Raw genomic sequence first — 27,687 nt, forward strand, 5'->3', positions numbered from 1 at the left:
CAAAAGATGTCTCTGGATTGTTGTCACAGAGTTAGCGAAAGACCTTCCAGAACTTTCTTGGACTCGGGTCCTTTTTGACCACGGTAAACACAAGATCCCAAAGTGTGCTGTTCATCAACAAACTTAATCCACTGTATCCAGGCTGAATTAACTGTTGTAATTTCTTTCACAATAGACCAAAGCAAATGAGACAAAGCCAGAATCCCTTAAATCTAACATTCTTAATATTAACTAAGCTAAGGCTTCCTTCCAGAAGAGATAACACCGAACAAGCTGGAAATGGGGCGGAGCCAGCAGACAGCACTTACACAGGCTTTTAAAGATGTGGAGATGCCGGTGATGGACTGGGGTTGACAATTGTAAACAATTTTACAACACCAAGTTATAGTCCAGCAATTTTATTTTAAATTCACAAGCTTTCGGAGGCTACCTCCTTCCTCAGGTGAACGATGCTTTTAAAGAGACAGTGCACTGAAAACAAAAGAACTTCTGCAGCTTGTAACAGTGGAAAAGGAGAGAATCTTCCCCTTTCTCCTTCTTTATTCCAGCATAGACTAATTTATCCTTTTTCTCTCAAACCAATTCTCAATTTCTGATGTTTTCTACTTAACCCCATTCTGTACTGATTCAAAACCTCAAGCCCACAGTATGTGTCTTCACCCAAGCCCGATTTAGCTAATAAATCATTTGACCCACCTCCTGCTTTCCATTCTAACTTTACCTGACCTCTTAAGTCGGTTTGTAACCCCCTCAGAACCAGGCTGATGTACTGAGTAGAGTCCTGCTCAGGCACTGAGTGATATTTAATCCAAATGAACCGTGACCTTTCATGATAAACGAGCAGGGTTTCATTCATCTTTTGAACTACTGCCCCCAAAGTCGCAACTTGGTCACTGGTTCCTGCCTTTAGTTCCAGGACCTCCTTACAAAATGAGATTGGAAAAGTTATCACCATGCCTGATTGATTGAGAGCACCTTAAATCGTGGGCACTTCCCATTGCCTTTTCTAGGATGCATTTGACGTCCTGAGCTATCAGATTATTTGGTACTCAGAGCCCCTCGAAGTTTTTCAACCATTCTCCCTGTTCATTAACTCCTTTTCCCTGGGGAAAAGGGTCCCAGATCTTTAAGAAGCATCTCCTCGGGGCACAGCGGTCACTTTTCAACCCTTGTCCTTACTGTGGGCGGTGGAGGCTGCACTCCCTCACCTGGATCCCCCAGTCACTGAGTGGCCCTTGAGGAGACCGTGGGTTGTACTGACACACAAGGAGGTGCTGAAGGATAGGCTCCATTCCCCCCTCCTCTTCCTCATCTACATGCTGTTCCTACTCCCAATAGCTCCACCTTCAAATTCTCCACCTTGTGTTTAAATCGTTTCACGGCCTCACCCCTCCCTATCTCTGTAACCTGCTCCCGCACTACAACTCCCCCGTGTGAATTTTGTTAACTCATTCCCCTTGACAGCAGCTCTGTGTGTGTTTTATTACAGGAGACATTTAGTTCTGGTGGGTTTCTGACTGCTGGAATGAACATGAACATAGAGATACCAACTCTGGGCCGACCCTTTCAACTGGGGATGTTGTACGACTGCCGTTCCGACAGCCTTATTCCAGGTACCCACGTGTGCTAATGGAGAGGCCAGGGTGAGGGGGCAATAGTCTGTTCATCACATCAAGATACAGATCATTGAATTCCAGGCATTCAGTTCACCAACATAACAGTGACTGCACTGCAATGTAGTTGCTTGTATGTGAAGCAAACTGGATTTTGTGAGGTATTGTCTGGTGGAGGGTTCTACCCAAAACATGAACCCATCTTTTCTCTTTCCAGACCCCAACAGACCTGCTGAGTGTTTCTGGTATTTTATGTCTTTCTTTTGGACCCTTCACATCATTCTGGCACAGATTTAACCCTTTAAAGCCCAAACCTGCTGGGAGTGCACTATTGAGAATTGCCTAAGGTTCTTGTATCCTTTTATATGAGAGCTCATCTAGGATGTGGAGCTGGTAATGTGGAGCTCTGTCAATAAAGGCTTGGAAGCAACTGAAGACCAGGCTCTAGTATTCTATCCCTTACCACCGGGCGATCCAGTTTAAAACATGGTAGCAGAGAATGGTTGCCTAAAGGTGGAGGGTTTTTTTGGACGTAAGAAGAGAAAAAAAACTTTGAAGCTTAGTTAACTCTCAATATTCCTACTTTTAATGGTGTACAAATCGCACGATCCCTCAATCACACAGCGAGCTGCCCAGCGGAATATTTAACAGGCTCAGGCAGACATTCAAAGCCCTGTGCAAGTGAGAGCAAGTGAGTGGTTCATACTGCAACATTCTTCTTCAATGGAGACTCAGAGTGAGAACCACTGAATGTGGAAACCAAGTGCTGGAGGTCCTGGCCCGTGAAATGTGGATACGGAGAGCTGTCCAATATGGGACAAGAGCAGCTTCCTAAGAAGTGGCTGTGGCTGCAGACAGATTTGATGTAGAGAGCAGACAATGTCTACTCTGCTTGCAGAACACGACATACCTTATCTGTCTACTAAATCAGGCTTTAACTTTAACCATATGTGACTCCAGACCCACAGCAATGTGGTTGATTCTTAATTGCCCTCTGAAATGGCGAGCAAGCCACTCAGTTGTAAAATCTCGCTAAGAAAAGTCATAATAAGAATAAAACCAGCCGGACCACCCGGCATCGGACCACTAGGCACCGGACACGACGAAGGCAAACCAAGCCCAGTCGACCCTGCAAAGTCCTCCTCACTAACATCTGGGGACTTGTGCCAAAATTGGGAGAGCTGTCCCACAGACTAGTCAAGCAACAGCCTGACATAGCCATACTCACAGAATCATACCTTTCAGCCAACGTCCCAGACTCTTCCATCACCATCCCTGGGTATGTCCTGTCCCACCGGCAGGACAGACCCACCAGACGTGGGGGTACAGTGATATACAGTCAGGAGGGAGTGTCCCTGGGAGTCCTCAACATTGAATCTGGACCCCATGAAATCTCATGGCATCAGGTCAAACAGGGGCAAGGAAACCTCCTGCTGATTTCCACCTACCATCCTCCCTCACCTGATGAATCAGTCCTCCTCCATGTTGAACACCACTTGGAGGAAGCACTGAGGGTAGCAAGGGCACAAAATGTACTCTGGGTGGGGGACTTCAATGTCCATCACCAAGAGTGGCTCGGCAGCACCACTACTGACCGAGCTGGCTGAGTCCTGAAGGACATATCCGCCAGACTGGGCCTGGGGCAGGTGGTGAGCGAACCAACACGAGGGAAAAACTTACTTGACCTCGTCCTCACCAATCTACCTGTCGCAAATGCATCTGTCCATGACAGTATTGGTAAGATTGACCACCACACAGTCCTCGTGGAGACGAAGTCCCGTCTTCGCACTGAGGACACCATCCAACGTGTTGTGTGGCACTACCCCCATGCTAAATGGGATAGATTCAGAACAGATCCAGCAGCTCAAAACTGGGCATCCATGAGGCGTTGTGGGCCATCAGCAGCAGCAGAATTGTATTCCAGCACAATCTGTAACCTCATGGCCCGGCATATTCCTCACTCTACCATTACCAATAAGCCAGGGGATCAACCCTGGTTCAATGAGGAGTGTAGAAGAGCATGCCAGGAGCAGCACCAGGCGTACCTAAAAATGAGGTGCCTACCTGGTGAAGCTACAACTCAGGACTACATGCATGCTAAACAGCGGAAGCAACATGCTATAGACAGAGCTAAGAGATTCCACAACCAACGGATCAGATCAAAGCTCTGCAGTCCTGCCACATCCAGTCGTGAATGGTGGTGGACAATTAAACAACTAACGGGAGGAGGAGGCTCTGCAAACATCCCCATCCTCAATGATGGCGGAGTCCAGCACGTGAGTGCAAAAGACAAGGTTGAAGCGTTTGCAACCACCTTCAGCCAGAAGTGCCGAGTGGATGATCCATCTCGGCCTCCTCCCGATATCCCCACCATCACAGAAGCCAGTCTTCGGCCAATTCGATTCACTCCATGTGATATCAAGAAATGGCTGAGTGCACTGGATTCAGCAAAGGCTATGGGCCCCGCCAGCATCCCAGCTGTCGTGCTGAAGACTTGTGCTCCAGAACTAGCTGCACCTCTAGCCAAGCTGTTCCAGTACAGCTACAACACTGGCATCTACCCGACAATGTGGAAAATTGCCCAGGTATGTCCTGTCCACAAAAAGCAGGACAAATCCAATCCGGCCAATTACCGCCCCATCAGTCTACTCTCAATCATCAGCAAAGTGATGGAAGGTGTCATCGACAGTGCTATCAAGCAGCACTTACTCACCAATAACCTGCTCATAAGTGGCAAGTAACATTTGCGCCAGACAAGTGCCACGCAATGACCATCTCCAACAAGAGAGAGTCTAACCACCTCCCCTTGACATTCAACGGCATTACCATCGCCGAATCCCCCACCATCAACATCCTGGGGGTCACCATTGACCAGAAACTTAACTGGACCAGCCAGATAAATACTGTGGCTACGAGAGCAGGTCAGAGGCTGGGTATTCTGCGGCGAATGACTCACCTCCTGACTCCCCAAAGCCTTTCCAACATCTACAAGGCAGAAGTCAGGAGTGTGATGGAATACTCTCCACTTGCTTGGATGAGTGCAGCTCCAACAACACTCAAGAAGCTCGACACCATCCAATATAAAGCAACCCGCTTGATTGGCACCCCATCCACCACCCTAAACATTCACTCCCTTCACCACCGGCGCACAGTGGCTGCAGTGTGTACCATCCACAGGATGCACTGCAGCAACTCGCCAAGGCTTCTTCGACAGCACCTCCCAAACCCGCGACCTCTACCACCTAGAAGGACAGGAACAGCAGGCACATGGGAACAACACCACCTGCACGTTCCCCTCCAAGTCACACACCATCCCGACTTGGAAATATATCGCCGTTCCTTCATCATCGCTGGGTCAAAATCCTGGAACTCCCTTCCTAACAGCGCTGTGGGAGAACCATCATCACACGGACTGCAGCGGTTCAAGAAGACGCTCACCACCACCTTCTCAAGGGCAATTAGGGATGGACAATAAATGCCGGCCTCGCCAGCGACGCCCACATCCCATGAACGAATAAAAAAAAATCGGGAAAAAAAGAGAGCAGTAATCTGCTCGTATAGGAACCACAAAAATCACATTGGTGTAACAGCAGATACTATTGATGAACCGATATGAACTGATGGAACAACCATATAAAAAACAGAAGGAAACAAACCTACGAAGGCTGTTTTGTAATAATCAGGAAAGACACATTCCATTATTATGTTGTTTTAAATAACCAAACAGCAAATGAAGCACTGCACATATTACAGTGACAACGGCCTCTAAGCATTCTGGAATTGTAATACATCGTGCTCTGCAGTAAACAACATAAAGAACCACAGTTCCAGAGTAAATTCCACTCATATTTGCTTGTTGTATGATTTATATCAGTTAGTGATAACAGTATTCAGGTGGTGCGTATCAATTGGGGATTCTCTTGTATCTATTGATATGAGAGCTCATCTAGGATGTGGAGCTGGTAATGTGGATCTCTGTGAATAAAGGCTTGGAAGCAACTGAGGACCAGGCTCTAGTTTTCTATCCCTGACCACCAGGCGATCCAGTTTAGAACATGGTAGCAGAGAATGGTTGCCTGATGGTGGAGGTTGGAAACTACTTGAAAGCTTAGTGACTGTTGTGGAAAATGGCAGAAAGCAAGTTTAAATCACCGAGGTATGATTTCCCTCTGATGTTCTTGGACTTTGAACTGTATGACCAATGGAAGGATAAGGTTGATATGTGGACACGGGTTACTACTCTGACAAAGAGAAAACAAGGCATGGCCTTGGCGTTGTTGCTTCCTGAATGAAGTAAAAACCAAAAGTAAGGTATTTTCTGAGATGAATACAGATCTTTTGGATAATGATGCCGGTTTTACCTTTCCTATAGAATTTCAGGATAAAATCTACAAGAAAGTGCCTATGAGGCCTGGTCAGCATTTGATAGATTTTGGAAAACAGACGGTCATTCAATGGGAGAGTATATCATGGACTTTAACAAATTGTACAAAAGGTTGATAAAGTTTCAAATTGGGAATCCCTGGATCAGTACTAGCATTTAAATTACTGGATTGTGCTACGGTGACTCATATGGACAGGCAACTGGTCCTAACTGGCATCCAATTCTCGGAAAAGGAGACTCTGTTAAATCAAATGTCTGCTGCCTTAAAGAAATTCCTGGGGAAACAGTGATTCCCTTCAGCCTTCATCGAACAAATGGAAGATTCGATGGTTACCAGGTTTCAAAATGTTCCAGATACTAAACGCAGGCACCAGACCAGGTTTCAAAATTTTTGAACTTCCAAGAGATCGGATGGAGGCGTCAATATGTCGGAAGGATTAAAGACAGCCAGACTGGTGGTGAAAGCAGGTACAGCAAGTCCAGTTATATCAACAGAAGACAAAATTGGGACAGTAGTAATGGGTGAATGTATCCTAGGAATGCCCAAGGAAAAATCAGTAGATGCTTTAAATGTGACTCTAAGTATCATTAAGAGGTGAATTGCCCAGAGTGAAGAGACAGGGTCTTTGAAATGACGCATGAAGAAAGTAGTTCTGAGGAACAGGATAAAGGTAAAGATGAAGAGGATGAAGATGAACTGATTATACTGGTCACAAGGAGTTTTAATCCTGTGATGAACGTATTAGTCGCGGGTTCCTTTAATTGTCCAGTGTTTGATAGTGCATGTACTTCAACTGTACGCGGGGTAGATTGGTTAAAATGTTATCTTGATTCACTAAGTAGTGAGGAGCGATGCAAGGTTCAGGAATAGAAAAGTTCTACATGTTTTAGGTTTGGAGATGACAACACCTTGAGGTCGCTCAAGAGACTGATAACTCTGTGTAAGATAGTTGAAGTAAGCCATTTTAGAAGTACAGATGTAGTCTCCAGTGAGATACCTATGCTTTTAGGTAAACCTTCCATGAAAAAGGCAAAAATGAAACTTGACATAGAACACGATGAGGCAATCATTTTGGGGAAATCAGTTGATTTGCAGTTTACCCAGTCAGGGTATTATTGTATCCCCTTTAATAAAACCTGATGTTTCTCATCAGCATGTTAGGAAAGTAATAATGGCATCAGGCAATAAGGATAAGAGAGAAAAGAACAAATTGTCATAAAATTACATCGACAATTTGCCCCATCCTACTTGTCAACATTTAAAGATCCTGCTAAAAGATGCAGATGTCGTTGATGAGGAGCATACAAGACTAATAGAAGAGGTTAGTGAGAACTGTGAAATCTGTAAGAAGTATAGACAGATGCCCCCATGTCCTATTGTAAGTGTTTCATTAGCACATGACTTAACGAGGTAGTTGCCATGGATCTAAAGGTATGGGACAAAGGCAGAAATATTTTCATCTTATATTTTATTGACCTGGCTATGAGATTTAGTATTTCTACACTAATATATAGTAAGGAGAAGAAGGTTATTCTACATAAAATTATGGAAAAATGGATAAGGACTGGACTTGGGACACCAGCAAAGTTTTTGACTGACAATGGAGGTGAATTCACTAATGCAGAGTTCAGTGTGAGAATATGAATATAATTGTCATGAATACAACAGCTGAGAGCCCTTGTAGCAATGGTCTTTGTGAAAGGAATCATGCTGTGATTGATAGCATGGTGCATAAAATTTCGGCTGATTGAACAGAGTGTAAATTGTCAACTGCCGTGTCAGATGGTTGGAGGATATAGTCCTTCCCAACTCGTCTATGGGCGCAATCCCAAATTACCTTCTGTTCTTTGCGATAATCCACCTGCTCGAGAAGGTAGTGCCATTTTTTCAGAGCATTTGAATGCTAAGCATACAGGGAGACAGGCTTTAATCAAGGCTGAGATATCAGAGAAAATTCATAGAGTACTGAAGCATCGCATTAGACCATCTGAGACAGAGTTCTATTCAGGAGATTTGGTATACTGTAAAAGAAAGTGTCATAGGGAATGGAAAGGCCCTGATTACGTAATAGGTCATGATGGTAAGGCAGTAATTGGCCAACATGGCAATCAAACTGTTAAGGTTCATTCCTCACAATTAATTGGAATTAATTATAAAATCTCAGACTCTGAGCAGTTGATAGAAGTAAATGAGGCACCTTGTGCCTCAGATGTTCATGATTTTTTTGATGAGGTTCCTGAGGAACAGACTGAGGTAGATCAAGGGCTGGACAGTGGTAATGTCAGAGATTAAGAACACATGACAGAGCTATCACATCCACAGAACAATTACCCAAAGTGGATATACGGGTGACATATGTTCCAAAGGGGACTAACGAATGGAGGGGTGCAACAATTTTGGGACATGCAGGAAAAGCTACTGATAGGTTTAAATCTTGGTTAAATGTTCAGGATGATGGCCATGTTGCGAGGTCCATGGGCTGGCAGAATGGGGCAAAAGAGTGGAGAGTACGAAAGCACAATGCAAAGAGTAATAGCGAGTCAGGAACTGAATCTCGTGTCAGAAAACAATCGCGAACTAGAGATGAAAGAGGGAGATCTCGCAGTTGTAGTCCCTACAGATATAGAAGTGGCAGTAGAAGGCATAGCTTAACTAGGTCAGACAATGGCACGAAGACCACAGAACAGTCATGTAACAGAACTAGAAGCAGAAGTCCTCATGATCGTGAAGTTTTGGTGGCTGCCAATAAGCTTGAGGATAAATGAGTAAGAGATGCAAAATAAAGGGAGTTAGAGAGTTGGAAAGAATTTGGAGTTTACTCTGAGGTAACAGATAACCAGCTTTGTTGAAAGATGGGTTTGTACTGAAAAAGTCCTTGCAGATGGGAATTATAAGGCTAAAGCGAGGTTGGCAAAGGGAAGAGAAACTGGGTGATTCAGGTGTTTGAGTGGATTCTCCCACTGCTGGAAAGGTAATCTTAAAAATCTTTTTGGCTCTTTTGGCAACATATTCATGGGAGTGTCGGTCAGTTGATATAAAAGCCGCATTTTCAGAGAGAAGTGTTTCTGAAACCGCCTAAAGAGGCAGCAGATGGGGAAGGAAAACTATGGAAACTACACAAATGCATCTATGGCCTGAATGATGCTTCCAGGGTATGGTATTTTTCGGTGAGATCTGTTTTGCTGAAAATATGATGTGGAGATGCCGGTGATGGACTGGGGTGGACAAATGTAAGGATTCACACAACACCAGGTTATAGTCCAACAGCTTTATTTGAAATCACAAGCTTTCGGAGGCTTCCTCCTTCGTCAGGTGAGGAAGGAGCAAAGCTCCGAAAGCTTGTGATTTCAAATAAAGCTGTTGGACTATAACCTGGTGTTGTGCGACTCCTTACATTTGCTGAAAATAGGTTGTGTTCAACTAAAAGCAGATCCTGCAATGTTTTATTGGTTCCATAATGGAAAACTTTCAGGCATCTTCATGATGCACGTTGATGATTTCTCACAGGATGGGGCTGCGGAATTTGAGAAATTCGTCATTAATAAGATTAGAGGAGAATTTAAAATTGGGAGTCAGGCCTGTGGGGCTTTTAAATCTATTGGTTTAGGTATTAAGCAGAGTGGGTCTGGTATAACTTTAAATCAATGGAGAATCGTACTAGTTCATCACAGACAGGTGATGTTATATCTAAAGAGACAGAGCAATTACGAAGCTTGATTGGTCAGTTGAACTGGTTGTGCACTCAGACTGGACCCGATGCTAGTTTTGATGTGTTGGAGTTAAGTACTTCAATGAAACACCCCACAGTAGAGAATATTTTAAGGGCAAATAAAACATTACGAAAATTAAACGTGCACTTAAGTTCCCATCCTTAGGTGACCCAAAGAAAATGAAGCTAGTTATCTACAGCGATGCTTCACATGCTAATCTTCCTGGTGGGTATTCTAGTGCAGCTGGTTTCATAGTGTTTATTATGGGTGAGACTGGGAAATGTCCTTTCGCTTGGGAAGCTAAGAAAAAAAAACGGGTTTTTTAAAATTACTCTGGCTGCTGAAATACTGGTTCTTGTCGATGCAGTGGAGATGGGATTCTATTTGGCAAATATTTTGAGCGACATCCTGTACAATGGGAGTACTGAAGATAGTATACCCAGTGAATGTTATGTGGACCATCTTTCATTGTGGGATAATGGACACTCTATGAAAAATATGAGTGAGAAAAGATTACGGACTGATCTTGCTGGCTTGAAACTAATGCTGGAGAGAAAGGAAATCTCTAAAATTAATGGGTAGATTCAAGCCATCAACAGTGGATTGTTTTACTCAAAGAAGGACATGTACGAAGAAATTATTAGGGGTCCTAGAGAAGGGTCCCCTCACAATGGAATGGTATCAGTTGTATAGAGTGTGGAAGTTTTTGATTTTTGAAATTTTTGTTTGTATACATAAAGTTTATTTTTTATTATTTAGACAGAGAAGGGAATCTGTTAATTGTATGATTTATATCACTGAGTGTTAATTGTATTCAGTTGGTGTGTATCAATTGGGGACAATCTCGTATCCATTTATATGAGAGCTCATCTAGGGTGTGGAGTGGGTAATGTGGATCTCTGTGAATAAAGGCTTGGAAGCGACTGAAGACCAGGCTCCAGTATTCTATCCTTCACCACCGGGCTATCCAATTTAGAATAATCATATCTAAGTTTTCTTTTAGTTTTAAATTATACCACAAGAATATCCCACACATTATTCAATTAAGAGATTCCTGAGAGCAATTGTGATCTCGGGGTTTCCTCCAAACCCCAACTAAATGAATAATCTCGTTTTATTTATCTTGTGGTTCTTGTGAATGGATAATTGTGAATCTCAGATTCTTGTATTTCTGAAACACGGGACCCATGGGAACAATTCCCAGCACAAGGTAAGTGCTGCAGCAGGGGACTATTGGTCAGGGTAGGGAGTGGCCAAAGGTTTCCTTGTGGAGCCCAGCGGGGACAACATTTAAGGAGAACATATAAAACAGCCCATTCTGCAAAGGTTTCCAGGAGAACCACATGCGATGTCGAAACAAGATGGCATAGGAGAGGGAATTTGTTGGGGGTTAAATTGGATAGCGTGTGTAAACGGGCCTGGGGATCGTGGTGTATAATTAACCCCCACCCATTCATTGTGCTGCAGACAGGACGTGAAATCTGTACTGCCAGCTGATTATAATGATTGCTGCATACAGCCAGCACTACCGGCTCTGTTCATTGGCTGCGCACATCAGCAGGGGGTCTGATATCACGAGTGGCCAGTGCTACTTAAGGACAGTCTGCACCTCTTAAAGGGGAGGTGCACTGTGGCTGCTGGTAGTGTTGGGAATTGTTTCTTCACTGAAATGGCTGAATCTGGGAGAGAGCGCACACTAAGATTCTCTGATGCTGCACTGGAGGCCTTGGTGCAGGAGGTGGAGAGAAGGAGGGACATCCTGCATCCGCAGGAGGACAGGAGGCCCTAAAAGACATATGATCAGGAGGCAATGGGAGGAAATAGTGGCAGAGGTGAATGCCAGGAGTGTAGTTCCACGAACCTGGATGCAGTGCTGCAAAAAGTTTAATGATCTGACAAGAGTTGTCAAGGTAAGATCAATCTTCAAATGGCATCTCATAATGGCTGTACCACTAGCCTCATCCACTGTTCAATTCACAACACCACCATCTCCCACCTACAAACAATCTCTATCAATCAGTACTCAACACTTCAATTCATATGCTTTACCTCACCCTCACACACTTAGCACTGTTGCAAGCCTCACACCTACAACTCACAGCTCACACACACTGGCAGCTATTCAATGATGACAGCCACATCACCCAAACATGTCACAGGGCACACACTGACAAACTTCCCTCTTTCTTGCAGGAGAAGGTGATGCCTAATAGGAGGCAGCAGCAAGAAACTGGAGGAGGACAAGCACGCCTAATACGAACATAAAAAATAGGAGCAGGAGTCGGCCATTCGGCCCCTCGAGCCTGGTCTGCCATTTGATAAGATCATGGCTGATCTTCGACCTCAACTCCACTTTCCTGCCTGATCCCCATATCCCTTCAGTTCCCTTGAGTCCAAAAATCTATCTATCTCAGCCTTGAATATACTCAACGACTCAGCATCCACAGCCCTCTGGGGTAGAGGATTCCAAAGATTCACAACCCTCTGAGTGAAGAAATTCCTCCTCATTTCACTCTTAAATGACCGACCCTTTATCCTGCAACTATGACCCCGAGTTCCAGGCTCTCCAGCCAGGGGAAACAGCCTCTCAGCATCTACCCTGTCAAGCCCCTTCAGAATCTTATGTTTCAATAAGATGAATGTTTTCAATGGGACTCCTTCATGTTTTATCCCCCATGGGGGAGACAATCCTGGGCCTCATGGGAATGGCCATCGCTGAGACCGTGGCCACTGGCAGCGCTGGAGGGATCAATGATCAGAGTCTCTGCAAACCTAATCCTCCTTCTCTCTTCTCCCTCATCCCACTGTCTCTTCTGACTCACTAGCTGTAGATGGTGTAAACACACACTTCTTACTCTCTCCTCTCCCCTCACCACAACCCAACCCTTGTCCATTATTCATTTCAGGTATCCAAGAACTGGAACCTTCCCCACAGAGGAGGAAGAAGAGAGTGATGATGAAAAGACACCGTCACTCGATCTTACTCTCACAGCCAGTGGCTCAGAGACTGATACTGCGTGCACTTTAGGGACTAGGATAGAGGAGGGTTCTGCACGTGATGAGACACCGGGCAGAAGTGCACAGGAGCCACGGTGGGGGGAAAGGATATCACAGGTGCCAGCTCACCAGAGGGTGAGGGCACACATTAGTTCTGCTGCAGAGGAGTCAGATGATGACTTTGATGGGCCAGGTTACAGAAGAAGGTTCATGGGCACACACCACAAAATGCTTGGTGCACTGGGAAACCTGCCTGGAAGCCTGTGCACAATGTCACGGAGGATGGAGGAGTCCAGCTCCAACTTGGAACAGGGCTTTGCGCAGAGCTTGGAGCCCATCCTTTCCCACACAGAACGAGTGGTCACTTCAATCAGCACACCTGTGGAACTCGCCACGATGGACCGTCTGATGACCGATGGCACAACTTCCATCAAAGCGCAAACCGCTGCCACGGAAACTCAGACCGCTGCCACGGAAACTCAGACCGCTGCCATGGAAACTCAGACCGCTGCCGTGGAAACTCAGACCGCTGCCACGGAAACTCAGACCGCTGCCATGGAAACACAGACCGCTGCCGTGGAAACTCAGACCGCTGCCACGGAAACTCAGACCGCTGCCACGGAAACTCAGACCGCTGCCACGGAGACTCAGACCGCTGCCACGGAAACTCAGACCGCTGCCACGGAGACTCAGGCCGCTGCCACGGAGACTCAGGCCGCTGCCACGGAAACTCAGACCGCTGCCACGGAGACTCAGGCCGCTGCCACGGAAACTCAGACCGCTGCCACGGAAACTCAGACCGCTGCCACGGAAACTCAGACTGCTCCCATTGTGGCTCTGCATACTACTGTTGAAAGGGGCTCCCAGGGTGTCACAGCAGTCCAGCAATCCGTTCTCCAGCAGATCACCAGGATTTCTGAGGCATGGCCCCGGAAGAGTGGCAGTGGCTCCATGGAAGACAGATCTGCTGTCCTCTCTCAGGATGACAGCATTCCTACTCCCACCCGTCACTCCGCCAGTGCCCTTGATGTTGCCCATCAGCCAGCCGACCCAAACTGTTGCTGCCTAGGCCGAGATGGTGCAGTCTGAAGCCAGGCCCTCCCGGCCCAGAGCTGCTCCAGGGCGTCTTTCAAGGCCATCTGCACTCTCCTCCATTGAAGGTCAGCAGCCTTCCCCCACCCATGCTCCAGCCACTGGGGAAGCACCTCGTAGGAGCACTAGGTGAGGTAAAGGCACACAAACAACAGGCACTAAGGGAATGAACAAGGGTCCAATTGTGTGGATTATGTCGTGATTCACTTGATATATTTAGATTTGAATTTGCATTTGGTGGTGATTTTTATTTCTGTGTTGTCAGAAAGAGGACGTTGTGATGGTCAGTGAGAGAGGGAAGGTAAGGAGTGTGGGACTGTTGGTGAATGGGGAGGTGTAGTTGAGGTTAGTTGAATCACTCTTGAATAATCTGATCATGTAGAGCCCTGACAGAAAGGGATTGTCTATGTTGTAGCCTCTCTTCCTCCTCCTCCTCGTGCTCCTGCTCCTCAGATTCTCGCCTGATAGGTGGTGGCAAGGACTGTTCCCTTATAATGGCCAGGTTGTGCAGCATGCAACACACTGCCACATATCTCAATATCCGCTCAGCTGAGTACTGCAGAGCTCCTCCAGAGCGGTCCAGGCAGTGGCCGTGTTGCTTGAAGAAGCCGACTGTCTGCTCTATGATGTTCCTGGTGGCAGCATAGCTCTCATTGTAGGCCTGCTGTGCAGGTCTGTGTGGGTTACTGACTGGAGTCATGAGTCATGTCAGGAGGGGATAACCCTTGTTGCCCAGTAGCCAGTCTTTGACTTGCCATTCTGGTTGGAACACAGGAGGCACAGAGGACTGTGGCAGAATGAATGAACCCTGACTGCTGCCTGGATAGCCGGCATTCACCTGCATGATGCGCTGCCTGTGGTTACAAACTAGCTGCACATTGAGGGAGTGGAATCCCTTTCCACTGATGAAGATTGAAGAGTTGGCATGAGGAGCACACAAGGCAATGTGCGTGCAGTCAATGGCACCCTGCACCATGGGGAAGCCTGCAATGCATGCAAAACCTGTGCTCTCTCCTCCTGCTTCTCTCTGGCAATTGGGATTGAGATGTAGGTATTTCTCATGGTATGGAGAGAGCGTCTGTGACCTCCCTGATACAGCTGTGCACTGCAAACTGGGAGATGTTACTTTGATCTCCTCTTGCAGCCTGAAATGAGCCTGTTGCATAAACATTTAGAGTAACAGTGACCGTGACAGCCACAGGCAATGCTGTCCAGCGCCTTGCTTTGAGGCTGCAGTTGTAGCTGCAACTGATGACATATCTCACTGACTACCTCCTTGGTGAAGTGAAGGTGCCGCTTGCACTGGTCCTCACTGAAGTTGAGGTAAGAGAATTGCTCCCTGAAAACCCTCTGCGGATATGGCCTCCTGTTGAATGCTCTTCTCCTCCTCCTCTCTCTTCTGGCAGCTTGTCCTGCTCTGTGTTGTCTACCTTCATTCTTCCAGTCATGCTCTATCCCGAGAGGAAGCCCTACCAGGTCACCCATGTCTGGAAGCAACTTCTTTGTGCTGTGTATTAGAGCCACAGGACTGCAAGAGCAGCCAGGCCACTCCCTGTAGATTAGTGAGAGTTTCAGCAACAGGAGATCTCCAGCAAAAACCCCGATAAATTGACCAGCAGCCAGAAGAAATAATCCAGCAACTAACCTGCAACTCCTGCGGCATCCCTTTAAATAGTGCTGGCGAGAGGTCCTTCCTGTCATTTAGCGACATGTTCTGCTGTGCGAGGTAAGGACAGAGCATCGGTTCAAAATGGCAGTGGGGTGACTCACTGATCCACGTCATGCTCGACATGCTGCTGCCAGTCGCTGGACGCACATCTAAATGGCGCCTTACGTAATTCTCATCGCAAGTGTGCGCGCACCTCTTGGATGCCATTTTGGAACCTGAGGTGGCCGCGTAACTCCCTTATTCTCCCAAGGCAAAAAGATTTCATCAATCCTTCAGTCTGGAGATGTACTTGCTACAAAAAGATTCTATGAGAAGTTACTACATTCTCTCTGGTAAAAACTGATGCGTCTGTATTTCAAATTAAATTCTCTAAAGTTAGAAAATAACAACAGTGTCTCTTGTGACCCTTGACCTTTTGTATTTTGAACAAGAGAGAGGAGAAACCCTACAGGTATCATACTGAGATTCTGTGTCTCTCACGGTATATGTTCTATAGATTGTACACTGCAGGATTCTGTGTGTCACGATGTATGTTCTATGGGTGTCACATTGTAGGATTCTGTGTTGCTCATGGTATATATTCTATAGGTGTCACGCTGCAGTATTCTCTGTCTCTCGTGTTATATGTTCTATAGGCTTCCGTGTCTCAAGATATGTGTTCTATTGGTGTCACACTGGGATTCTCTGTCTCTCACGGTACACTGTGGGATTGTGTACCTTTCACCATATATATTCTGTAGGTATTATACTGTAGGCTACTGTGTGTCTCACGATAAAACTTATATAGGTATTGTACTGGAATTCTGTATCCCTCACAGTATATGTTCTATAGGTGTCAAACGGTGGGACTCTGTATCCCTCACAGTATATGTTCTATAGATCACACACTATGGGATTTTATATCTCTCACGGTATATGTTCTATACATGTCCCTCTGTGCTATTCTGTGTCTCTCATGGTATATGTTTTATGAATGTCACACTGAGATTCTGTACCTCTCATCGAATATGTTCTATAGGTCTTGTACTGTAGGATTCTGTGTCTGTCACGGTAAAACTTATGTAGGTATCACACTGGGAAGCTGTATCTCTCGTGGTATATGTTCTACAGTTGCCATACTGTGGTAGTTTGTATTACTTATGGTATATGTTCCATAGGTGTCATACTGGGATTGTATCTCGCTCATGGTATTGACCTAAATGTTCTATAGGTCTCACACTGTAGGATTCTGTGTCTCTCATGGTATATGTTCTATAGGTGTCACACTGTGGGATTCTGTGTCTCTCATGGTATATGTTCTTTTGGTGTCACACTGTGGGATTCTGTGTCTCTCATGGTATATATTCTATAAGTGTCACACTGTGGGAGTCTGTGTCTCTCATGGTATATATTCTATAAGTGTCACACTGTGGGAGTCTGTGTCTCTCATGGTATATATTCTATAAGTGTCACACTGTGGGGAGTCTGTGTCTCTCATGGGATATGTTCTTTTGATGTCACGCTGTGGGATTCTGTATTGCTCATGGTATATATTCTATAAGTGTCACACTGTGGGAGTCTCTGTTTCTCATGGTATGTGTTCTATAGATGTCACACTGTGGGGAGTCTGTGTCTCTCATGGTATCTGTTCTATAGGTGTCTCACATTGGGATTCGGTGTCTCTCACAATATATATTCGCTACGTCTCACACGGTAAGATTCAGTGTGCCTCATGGTATATATTCCACGGGTGTCACACTGTGGGATTCTTGCGTCTCAAGGTATATATTCCATACATATCACACTGTTTGATTCTGTGTCTCTCACTAAATATATTTCTTTTAAAGCTGTCACACTGTAGTACTTGGAGACTCTTTGAGAAAAAGTGAGTACACAATCTAAGCACCACACACAGGTTAAGATCCGTGCATCAGACTCCATTCAGGATAAAACCTCATCCCTGGACATTGATGGGTCGCAGAAAGCCAGCGTTATCCTCCTATTAATTTCCTTAACGGTCGTGTGATCCTCTCCATCAGATTTTCTTTCTCAGTTCTGCTCTGGCAATGTTTAATACCCAGATGGTAAAGGCACAAATCTAACCCACTGAATCCACGTTACCTGCTCTGCACTAGATTGATTTTGCTCATTTCTCAGTTACCACAATTAATCTCAATATTAATCTTTTGATCAATCTGTTTCTTCTGTAGGTGTCACATTGTGGGACTGGAAGACGCTACAGAATGACCGTGATGTACGATCTCAGCATAACACAGAGTTTCAGATCATTGCCTCTGACTCCATTGAGAACAAAGCCTCTGCACTGAATGTGACCGGATCATTGAAAGCAAGTTTCTTGGGTGGATTGGTAGAGGTGAAAGGATCTGCAAAATATCTCAACGACAGAAAGAAATCAAAGCAACAGGCCCGAGTGACCCTTCGATACCAAACAACAACGAGGTTTGAGCAGCTGACAATGAGCCACTTAGGGCGGCAAAATGTAACCTACAAAGATGTGTTTGATCAGGGGACAGCAACTCACGTGGTCACAGCAGTGCTGTACGGGGCTCAGGCTTTCTTTGTGTTTGATCAAAAGGTCTCTTCAGAAGAGACCCTACAGGATATTCAGGGTAATCTGGAAGCAATGATTAAAAATATTCCTCAGATTGCAATTGAGGGTCAGGTCTCCCGAAAAATGACAGACAAAGAAACATCAAATGCCCAGAAATTCAGCTGCACCTTTTATGGGGATTTTTTACTGGAAAACAATCCCACCACATTCCAAGACGCCATCAAAATCTACACAACCCTCCCAAAGTTACTGGGACCGAATGGAGAGCACGCAGTGTCCATGAGAGTCTGGCTCCACCCACTCAACAAACTGGACTCCAAAGCTGCTCAGCTGGTACAAGACATAAGCATCAGTCTAGTCAATCGCTCCCAATCTGTGCTGGAGCAGCTCAGTGAGACAGTGATGAGATGCAATGATATGATGAGAGACAGTGGCTCCATTCAATTTCCAGAGATCGGGGACAGGATACTGAAATTCCGAGAGATGTGTCTGGAATTCAAACTGGTTTTCCAGAAGGCTTTAGCGAGAGTGTTGCCATCTATCCGTGGAGGTGGGGAGGAGGAAGGGTCACTGGCGGATATTCTAAAGGACAAGGAACATCCACCGTTCAAACACCAGTCACTGATCAAATGGCTGGATAACAAGGAGCGGGAAATGAACATGGTGAGATCTTGCCTCACAATATTGAAAGATATATTCGTCGTGAAATCTAAGAGCGAGTTGTATAGAGAAGTGTTGGATTTCGGGACAGAGTATGTGGTCTGCTTCACGTTCACATCACTGCATCAAGAGGATTTCTATCTGTCAGAAGCAGCCAGCTACCTACAATCTCACACCGGTGAGAAAATGCAGATACCAAATCCTTCTAACCAGGTTCGTGCCGAACATCACGAGCAGTGGTTTAACTCAGTGTCTGTATCCCAAAAGATGAGTGAGTACTCTCGCTTATTCCGGGATTTTGCCACAGCCAACAGAGCACGAGGGAAAACAAAGTTTGTTGTTGCTTCTGTGCAGGATGACAGCAATGTAGGAGCATCGATTTACCTGTATGAGAGAGGGGTTGCAGTGAGCCATTGCTTCAAACCACCCTCACAGCCGGAGATTCCTGTGGTTAGTGAAACAACACATGATAGTGTGACACTCCAATTACAGCCACCAAGATACGGTGCTGGTGAGATTGTTGGGTACAAGGTGGAGTATCGAGCTACCCAACAGGAGCAATGGGCAACTGTGGGTACACCCGATAAATCCGACTCCTTCACAATACCTGGGTTACAGCCACACCAGGAGTATCAATTCCAGTACAGAGCAGTGATCAAGGCAGGGGTCAGCATGGCCAGTGATAGTTACAGAGTCACCACACTTCCTACAAGTCCACCTGGTAAACCTTTAATGCTCCAGGTAAACTGGTTTGATGCAACACTCACCTGGAACAGGCCGACTGAGATTGGAGCTGGTGTCGATATAGTTCAGTACAGGATAGAATATGGAGAAGGAAAGGAAATTACCTCCAGCCCGGAGAATGTATCCTGGGAGGAAATAAAGACAACAGACAGTGAATGTCATTATACTTTAGAGGGATTGAAAGCCATGACACCCTACAGAGTGCGAGTGTCTGCTGACTGTGGAGAAGGAGGTTTGAGTGCACCAAGTGATGAGATTTTAATAGAAACAGAAAATGAACCAAAGAGACTAGCTGAGAAACTTCTCAGGATGAGTACATTAACAGCCCATGGGAACCCTTCCATTTACACGCTGCCCTTAATGAAGCAGATACTTGACCAGGACGGACACCGTGTAAAATGCACCTTCAGAAAGCCCACCACAAAACGTAGTGTCAGGACAATTATGGTTCGTGGAGCAACCGGATCAGGAAAAACAACCCTCATCAATGGAATGATCAACTACATCCTGGGTGTGGAATGGGAAGACAACTTCAGATACAAATTAATACATGAAGGGACAGGAAGATCCCAGGCTGAAAGTCAGACATCCTCAATCACTGCCTACCAACTCCACCATCAAGAAGGATTCAAGATTGATTACTCTCTCACTATCATAGACACGCCGGGATTCGGAGATACCAGGGGGATAACCCAAGATAAATTGATCACTGATCAGATCCGAGAGTTCTTTAATTCCCCAGATGGTGTTGATCAGATCAATGCCGTGTGTTTTGTTGCCCAAGCCTCTTTGCCTCGCCTGACTCATACACAGAAATATGTCTTTGATTCGATTCTTTCCATTTTTGGCAAAGATATTGCAGAGAACATCCAAATTCTGGTGACATTCGCGGATGGGCAGGTCCCCCCCGTTCTGGAGGCCATCAATGTTGCTGAGGTACCGTGTCCCAAAGATAAGAAAGGTCGTCCAGTTCACTTCAAATTCAACAATTCAGCCATATTTGCCCAAAGTGCAGCTTCTGGGAACTCTGCCACCAAGAGAGGCCCTGGTGATGGCAGTGAGGGAGAAGAGGAGGAGGACGGTGATAACTTTGATGCAATGTTCTGGACGATGGGATCAAACAGTATGAGGAAATTCTTTGCAGCTCTGAGCAAAATGGAAGCAAAGAGTTTACGCTTGACAAAGGAGGTCCTTAGGGAGCGTCAGCAGCTGCAGGCTGCTATAGAGGGATTGCAACCTCAGATCCATGCAGGTCTGACAAAACTGGAGGAGATCAGGAAGACAAAACAGGCTATCAACCAACACCAGGTCAATCTGGATGCAAATAAAGACTTTGAGTATGAAATTGAAGTCACAGTTGCAGAAAAGAAAGATATCAGCGGGACCGGCAATTATATAACCAACTGTCAGAAATGTCACTTCACCTGTCACTATCCCTGTGGGATTCCTAATGATGATGGTAAACATCGATGTAAAGCAATGGACAGCAATTGGCATTGCACAGTCTGTCCTGGTAAATGTATCTGGTCTGTTCATTACAACCAAAAGTACAGATTTGATTATAAAACCAGAAAGGAGAAGAGAACATACAGGGAGCTGAAAGCAAAGTATGAGAAGGCATCTGGTGAAAAGATGTCACAGCAGAAAATCATGGAGAAACTTCAGCAGGAATTGACTGCTGTTCAGAATATTTTGTGTGAGCTGATTGAAAAATCATCTGAGAGCATTTTAAAACTTGATGAAATAGCTCTCAGACCAAACCCGTTATCGACCCCAGATTACATCACCCAGATGATTCAATCTGAGGAGATGGAGAAAATACCTGGGTACCTGGAGCGAATTCAGTCACTGAATGAAGTCCGGGAACAGGCTGAGATAACAGCAGAAGTTACCAGGAATATGGAGCTGTTACCAAAGGAAGGGAAGGAACAGCAAGCCGGAAAGGAAAGGAAAAATATCCCAAAAGGAAATAAAGGAATCTTTTCTCAGGTGTGGAATTGGTTCGGTCATTGAGGAATTTTCCAATTCAGCCTGCAATAACTAATTGACAAATAATATCATCCAGCTGTTTTCAATACGGAGAACAGATGTTCCCTCAGTTGATGAACTAATCCCTAATTCTACTTCACTGATTTAAATAAGTATCCAACTACTTCTGCAAGATAGAGTTTTTAGAATTTTTTTAGCTTGGTCACTTCGGTCTTTTGAGATGTTATCAATTGAGAGAAAACCCCGGCTGTAAATTGTTGAACAGACAGAATGTACACCCACCAAACCGCCTACCGTAGACTTTATCTGCTGACAGAATGTTCACCCACCTAACCACCTACCGTAGACTTTATCTGCTGACAGAATGTTCACCCACCTAACCGCCTACCGTAGACTTTATCTGCTGACAGAATGTTCACCCACCTAACCACCTACCGTAGACTTTATCTGCTGACAGAATGTTCACCCACCTAACCGCCTACCGTAGACTTTATCTGCTGACAGAATGTTCACCCACCTAACCGCCTGCCATCGACTTTATCTGCTGACAGAATGTTCACCCACCTAACCGCCTACCGTAGACTTTATCTGCTGACAGAATGTTCACCCACCTAACCACCTACTGTAGACTTTATCTGCTGACAGAATGTTCACCCACCTAACCACCTACCACAGACTTTATCTGCTGACAGAATGTTCACCGACCTAACCACCTACCACAGACTTTATCTGCTGACAGAATGTTCACTGACCTAACCGCCGACCATCGACTTTATCTGCTGACAGAATGTTCACCCACCTAACCACCTACCACAGACTTTATCTGCTGACAGAATGTTCACTGACCTAACCGCCGACCATCGACTTTATCTGCTGACAGAATGTTCACCCACCTAACCACCTACCACAGACTTTATCTGCTGACAGAATGTTCACCCACCTAACCACCTACCACAGACTTTATCTGCTGACAGAATGTTCACCCACCTAACTGCCTACCGTAGACTTTATCTGCTGACAGAATGTTCACCCACCTAACCACCTACCACAGACTTTATCTGCTGACAGAATGTTCACCCACCTAACCACCTACCACAGACTTTATCTGCTGACAGAATGTTCACCCACCTAACCACCTACCACAGACTTTATCTGCTGACAGAATGTTCACCCACCTAACCGCCTACCATCGACTTTATCTGCTGACAGAATGTTCACCCACCTAACCACCTACCACAGACTTTATCTGCTGACAGAATGTTCACTGACCTAACCACCTACCGTAGACTTTATCTGCTGACAGAATGTTCACCCACCTAACCACCTACCACAGACTTTATCTGCTGACAGAATGTTCACCCACCTAACCACCTACTGTAGACTTTATCTGCTGACAGAATGTTCACCCACCTAACCACCTACCACAGACTTTATCTGCTGACAGAATGTTCACCCACCTAACCGCCTACCACAGACTTTATCTGCTGACAGAATGTTCACCCACCGAACCGCCTACCGTAGACTTTATCTGCTGACAGAATGTTCACCCACCTAACCGCCTGCCACAGACTTTATCTGCTGACAGAATGTTTACCCACCTAACCACCTACCACAGACTTTATCTGCTGACAGAATGTTCACCCACCTAACCACCTACCGTAGACTTTATCTGCTGACAGAATGTTCACCCACCTAACCGCCTGCCACAGACTTTATCTGCTGACAGAATGTTCACCCACCTAACCACCTACCACAGACTTTATCTGCTGACAGAATGTTCACCCACCTAACCACCTACCACAGACTTTATCTGCTGACAGAATGTTCACCCACCTAACCACCTACCACAGACTTTATCTGCTGATAAAAAACCCAGGAAACAGAAATAGTCTGACTTTGGACATTACGTCAGCAAGATGACAGACGAAGACTTCCTTTTTATGGTAGACAGGGTCCACATGGCTAATAGAAAGGAACTCTCCTCAAAGGGTATTGATCAGGCTATCTCAAAACTATATAAAAAGGACAACAAACTGGCTATTCTCCGGCGAGGGTACAGGAAGGAGAGGGAACAGGGAGAGGGAACAGGGAGAGAACAGGGAGAGGGAACAGGGAGAGGGAACAAGGAGAGGGAACAGGAGAGGGAACAGGAAGGAGAAGGAGAAGACAAAGATGAAGACGAGGTGGAACCACTTTGGTAGAATAGTGATTTGCAGGCCGTTGTTTCGGATGCTGGCAGCAATAGTCCAGGAGGATGAAGAGAGTCTAAGGGCATGATTTTGACCCCGAGCCGGGAAGGGGGTGGGGGGTCAAATTGCGGACAGGAAAACCGGAAGCACGGATTTCCCGGACGTCCTTATGATTTTTTTTGTCTGTTTGCCGTCCGACAGGCCGGCCTGATTGACAGACTGTTCTCAGTCGGACAGGAGAGCAGCCGGGGAGAGGGCGTGTTCAGCTAAGTCTTCAGCTAAGTCTTTGATTGTATAGATGGGGGGGGGGGTCATGGGGTTCACGGATGGGCACGGGAGCATGGGTGAGCATGGGGGCACCAGTGGGCATGGGGGTACCAGTGGGCATGGGGGCACCAGTGGGCATGGGGAGTCATGGGGGGGTAGTCAGTCATGGGGGGAGGGATCGAGGGTCAGTTGTGGGGGTCATCGCGGGAGTCGGCAATTGTTGGGGGGGTCGGGGGTCCACGATCGTTCGGGGAGGGGTCGGAGATCGGTGGGGGGCTGTTAGCGATCGTTGGGGGGTTGCTGCAGATAGGCTTGTTGGGCCTGGGGGAAGCACTGCTGCTCCTCCGGGCCCACAAGCTGTGCCAGAAAGGTAGTTTCGGCCTTCTCACCTCCTCTCACGCAGTGTGAAGGAGAAGGCCCCGGATTCCTGGCCCCCAGGGCTTGAAATTGCAAATTCTGCAAAAATGGAGGCCGACAGCCGCCTTGAAAGGTTTCACTCACCAATCCACCTCCTGAGAGCAGGTTGGTCGCCCGCCCCTCGTCCCGTCCTGCTGCGAACCGGAAATGGGCAGGATGGGGGAGGGTCTGAAATGGTTGTGATTTTGAATGCCCCCCACCCCATGCCCCCAACCCACTCGTTTTTCAATGTTCGAATCACGCCCTATATATCCCATGTTGAAGGTCAGAAAGAGATACAGCAGCTCCAAGAATAGTTGAGAGTGAAGAGATATAATATATATACAAGGACCCAAGCAGATGGTGATTGAGACGAGGTAGATGGGGAAGGGTTGGCAGAGGATCCTGCGAACTATCAGACAACACAATGACACAAGGAGCCAATGACGAGACTAAAGTTGATTGCGAAGGCTTCGTTGAGGAATGTGAAATGGAAGTCACAGAAGTCAAAGTCACATTTAAGCAAACCCAGAGTGTTTTCTTTGATTCGTTCGTGGGATGTGGGCGTCACTGGCGAGGCCGGCATTTATTGCCCATCCTTAATTGCCCCTTGAGAAGGTGGTGGTGAGCTGCCTTCTTGAACCGCTGCAGTCCGTGTGGTGAAGGTTCTCCCACAGTGCTGTTAAGTCGGGAATTCCAGGATTTTGACCCAGAAACGATGAAGGAACGGCGATATATTTCCAAGTCGGGATGGTGTGTGACTTGGAGGGGAACGTGCAGGTGGTGTTGTTCCCATGCGCCTGCTGCCCTTGTCCTTCAAGGTGGTAGAGGTCGCTGTGTGTTACAGGATATGAGACCAGAGGAGAGAGAGGCAGTGATAGAGGTTCTAGAAAGTGAACCGAGAAAGAGACTGGAACTCTCTACTGGTTCCCCAGTGTCCCCTTTCCCATTTGTGTTCCATGTCACGATACCCCTTCATTTCACCAATGGAGGAGGAGGAGGAGAAAATCTTTAAAAAGGAGAGCCAATCCAAGCCTGACGAAAGGTCTGTTCCACATGAGATTTTAAATCAGTACAAAACTGAGTTTAATAGGAAACATCTGAGGTTGAAAATTGAGTTCAGAGATAAAGGATAAAGATTTAAAACAGGAGAAAGAGGTGTAAAGGGAAGATTCTGTCTCTCTTCCACTGTCACAGGATTTCTTTAGTTTTTAGCACTGTCTCTTTAAATGTGTGTGGAGTCTCAGGCTGCAGCTGGATGTCTTTCCCTCTCATTTCACAGAACTGAAGTAGTGTTAACCCTTTGTAGTCCCTGTCGTTGAAGAGAAGTATTTTTGTTGTGTTTTCTTTAAGCATATGGTGACTTTTTTTTAATTGTTGTTGTTATCTTGAGGAAGGGAGAAAGTGAATATACCTGTGGTACTGCACAATGTTAGAAATTGGAGAAAAGCCTTCTGTGCTTTCACTATAGGTGGTGCAAAATTGGTCATATATTTTAAACGAAAGATGAGTACTCCGGGTTTATTTACACTGAAATTGATTTTGCAGAATTCATGTGCATTTGATTGGGAAAATTATACCTGTGACTTTAGATTATTTGATCTTTGTGTAAGTTTATTTTTAATTAAGGAGCGAGGTTTATAAATTCATGGGAAGAATTGTAGCACTGTTAAAAAATGATAAGATTAAAGGGAGTTTGGAGAATTATTATACAGTTACAGGACTCTGCCTCATTTTATGTTTGTTGAGATTGTTTTCTTTTCAATTGGACAAAGTTTCTATAAATTTAGTTGAAATCTGCCCGAGTGAGGAGCTGCTGTGATGAATGTAGCTCAGTGCTACAGAGAAGTTTAAAATCATGTTGCCTTTGTACAGAGTTACTTCCACATTTGGGACGACTTTGACCCTCTGGTTTACAGCCATTTAATGGGGGAAGTCAGTGGGCAGCAAAGTACAGAGTGTCCAAGACCACAGGTAGCTGGGGCGTCAGACCAAGATTGTGTCAGGTGTTCTCTTCAAAACATCTCCAAATAAAGGAGGCAGAAAAAATAGTTCTTTGTGCTTTTTCCTCAGATGAAGCGAAATGGACAATGTGCGTGTTGTTTAACATATTAATCACATCGTCGGGGAGTGTAATATTACAGGGGTCTTAGAAAATGTAAAATGTGCCATAAGGGAGGAGTGTCCAATTTACGGTTCTGTGGGAAATGCCCACAAGAGACATGCAGATAAAATGGGAACGAGAGGTAGAGAGTGATAGATAACACAACGGGGGTAGAAACAAGAGCAGAGGAGAGCATCGTCAGGACAAGACAATTACAGTCGGACACTATGGGATGGGTAGGTACGAAAAGGGGAAGATCTGGATCAGGAATGTCAATTTGGAATCAGGTAGATGTTGAGACTATAAAGAAGCACGTGTGTCATTACGAGCACGTGCGTCATTATGAGCGCGTGCGTCATTACGAGCGCGTGCGTCATTACGAACACGCGCAGGCCCAATGGCTGATGTACTAATCCTAAATACAATTGATGAGCTAGCACAGGAAGAACGATGTACTGTCTATAACATGTGTGACATTGCTACATTTTTCACTCAGATGCAGGATAAAAGAAATGAGATGATGTACAAGGGAAATGAACAAGCAAAGGGAATAGGACAGGCAACCACTTGTACATATGGAGCATACGTGCTTTCATCTGTTGATCAAACACTGGGATTTTTGATGCGAGTTGAAGTCCCGGATATTTTAAGGGACTACGACCTTGTGAAATGGTGAAACTAATGTAAGGGTTGAAGTTCCACCTGTATCAACAATCCGCAATCTGGGGGACGCTACTATTCATCCAATGGGCCAAGTTAGGGATAAGAATAAACCTTGTTCTTTATGAGGTAACTTATATGTATCATTTACCCTCTCCTTACCTGTTGTGGATGTTACGAACCAAGTATTTACCAAATTGGCAGAACCACATTCTGTGGGGAATTTAGAGGGCGAAGTGTATAAGCAAAGGGTAAATTTGCCCAAGTTAACGGTGTATGACAGGAAAACTGCATCATCGAGGGTGCCCAATTTGGATTGTTGTGTCAAGCAGGGGAACCGATACCTTGGCCGATGGGATGTTTTTGAGTTATCTGGTCCAATATGTGGACTGCCATCCAATACCTATGATGACAATTCTGTCACTTGTCCAGTAAAGTTAACAATGGGGAAGGGAAGTAGGACGAAGGTAACTTACAATATGGATCGTCAGTATTGTGTGGTGACTCAAGTATTGGAACATAACATTTCGGACTATCCTGAACGTTTGTTTTATGCCTCACTGCCCCACCGTTGTTGGTTCTCGTGCTATTATCCCCATTCCAGTACATGAGACTGAGGATGAAATAAATGTTCTGAGACCCATCGATCCAACACCGTATA

The 27,687-nt window shown here is 45.7% G+C and overlaps 1 protein-coding gene across 1 annotated transcript; it reads left to right on the forward strand.

Moving 5' to 3' along the window:
* Positions 1-1,489: 1,489 nt before the first annotated feature.
* On the forward strand, positions 1,490-27,042 carry LOC137309451 (uncharacterized; the record flags this gene model as incomplete). The annotated part of the gene is made up of 4 exons (XM_067977652.1): positions 1,490-1,613; positions 17,656-20,430; positions 20,491-21,410; positions 26,863-27,042. Coding segments are annotated over 4 exons (3,999 nt in total), but the record flags the coding sequence as incomplete, so codon positions are not given.
* Positions 27,043-27,687: the final 645 nt, after the last annotated feature.

The sequence above is a fragment of the Heptranchias perlo genome, unplaced genomic scaffold, assembly GCF_035084215.1.
Source record: "Heptranchias perlo isolate sHepPer1 unplaced genomic scaffold, sHepPer1.hap1 HAP1_SCAFFOLD_164, whole genome shotgun sequence".
In the NCBI taxonomy this organism is placed as follows: domain Eukaryota; kingdom Metazoa; phylum Chordata; class Chondrichthyes; order Hexanchiformes; family Hexanchidae; genus Heptranchias; species Heptranchias perlo.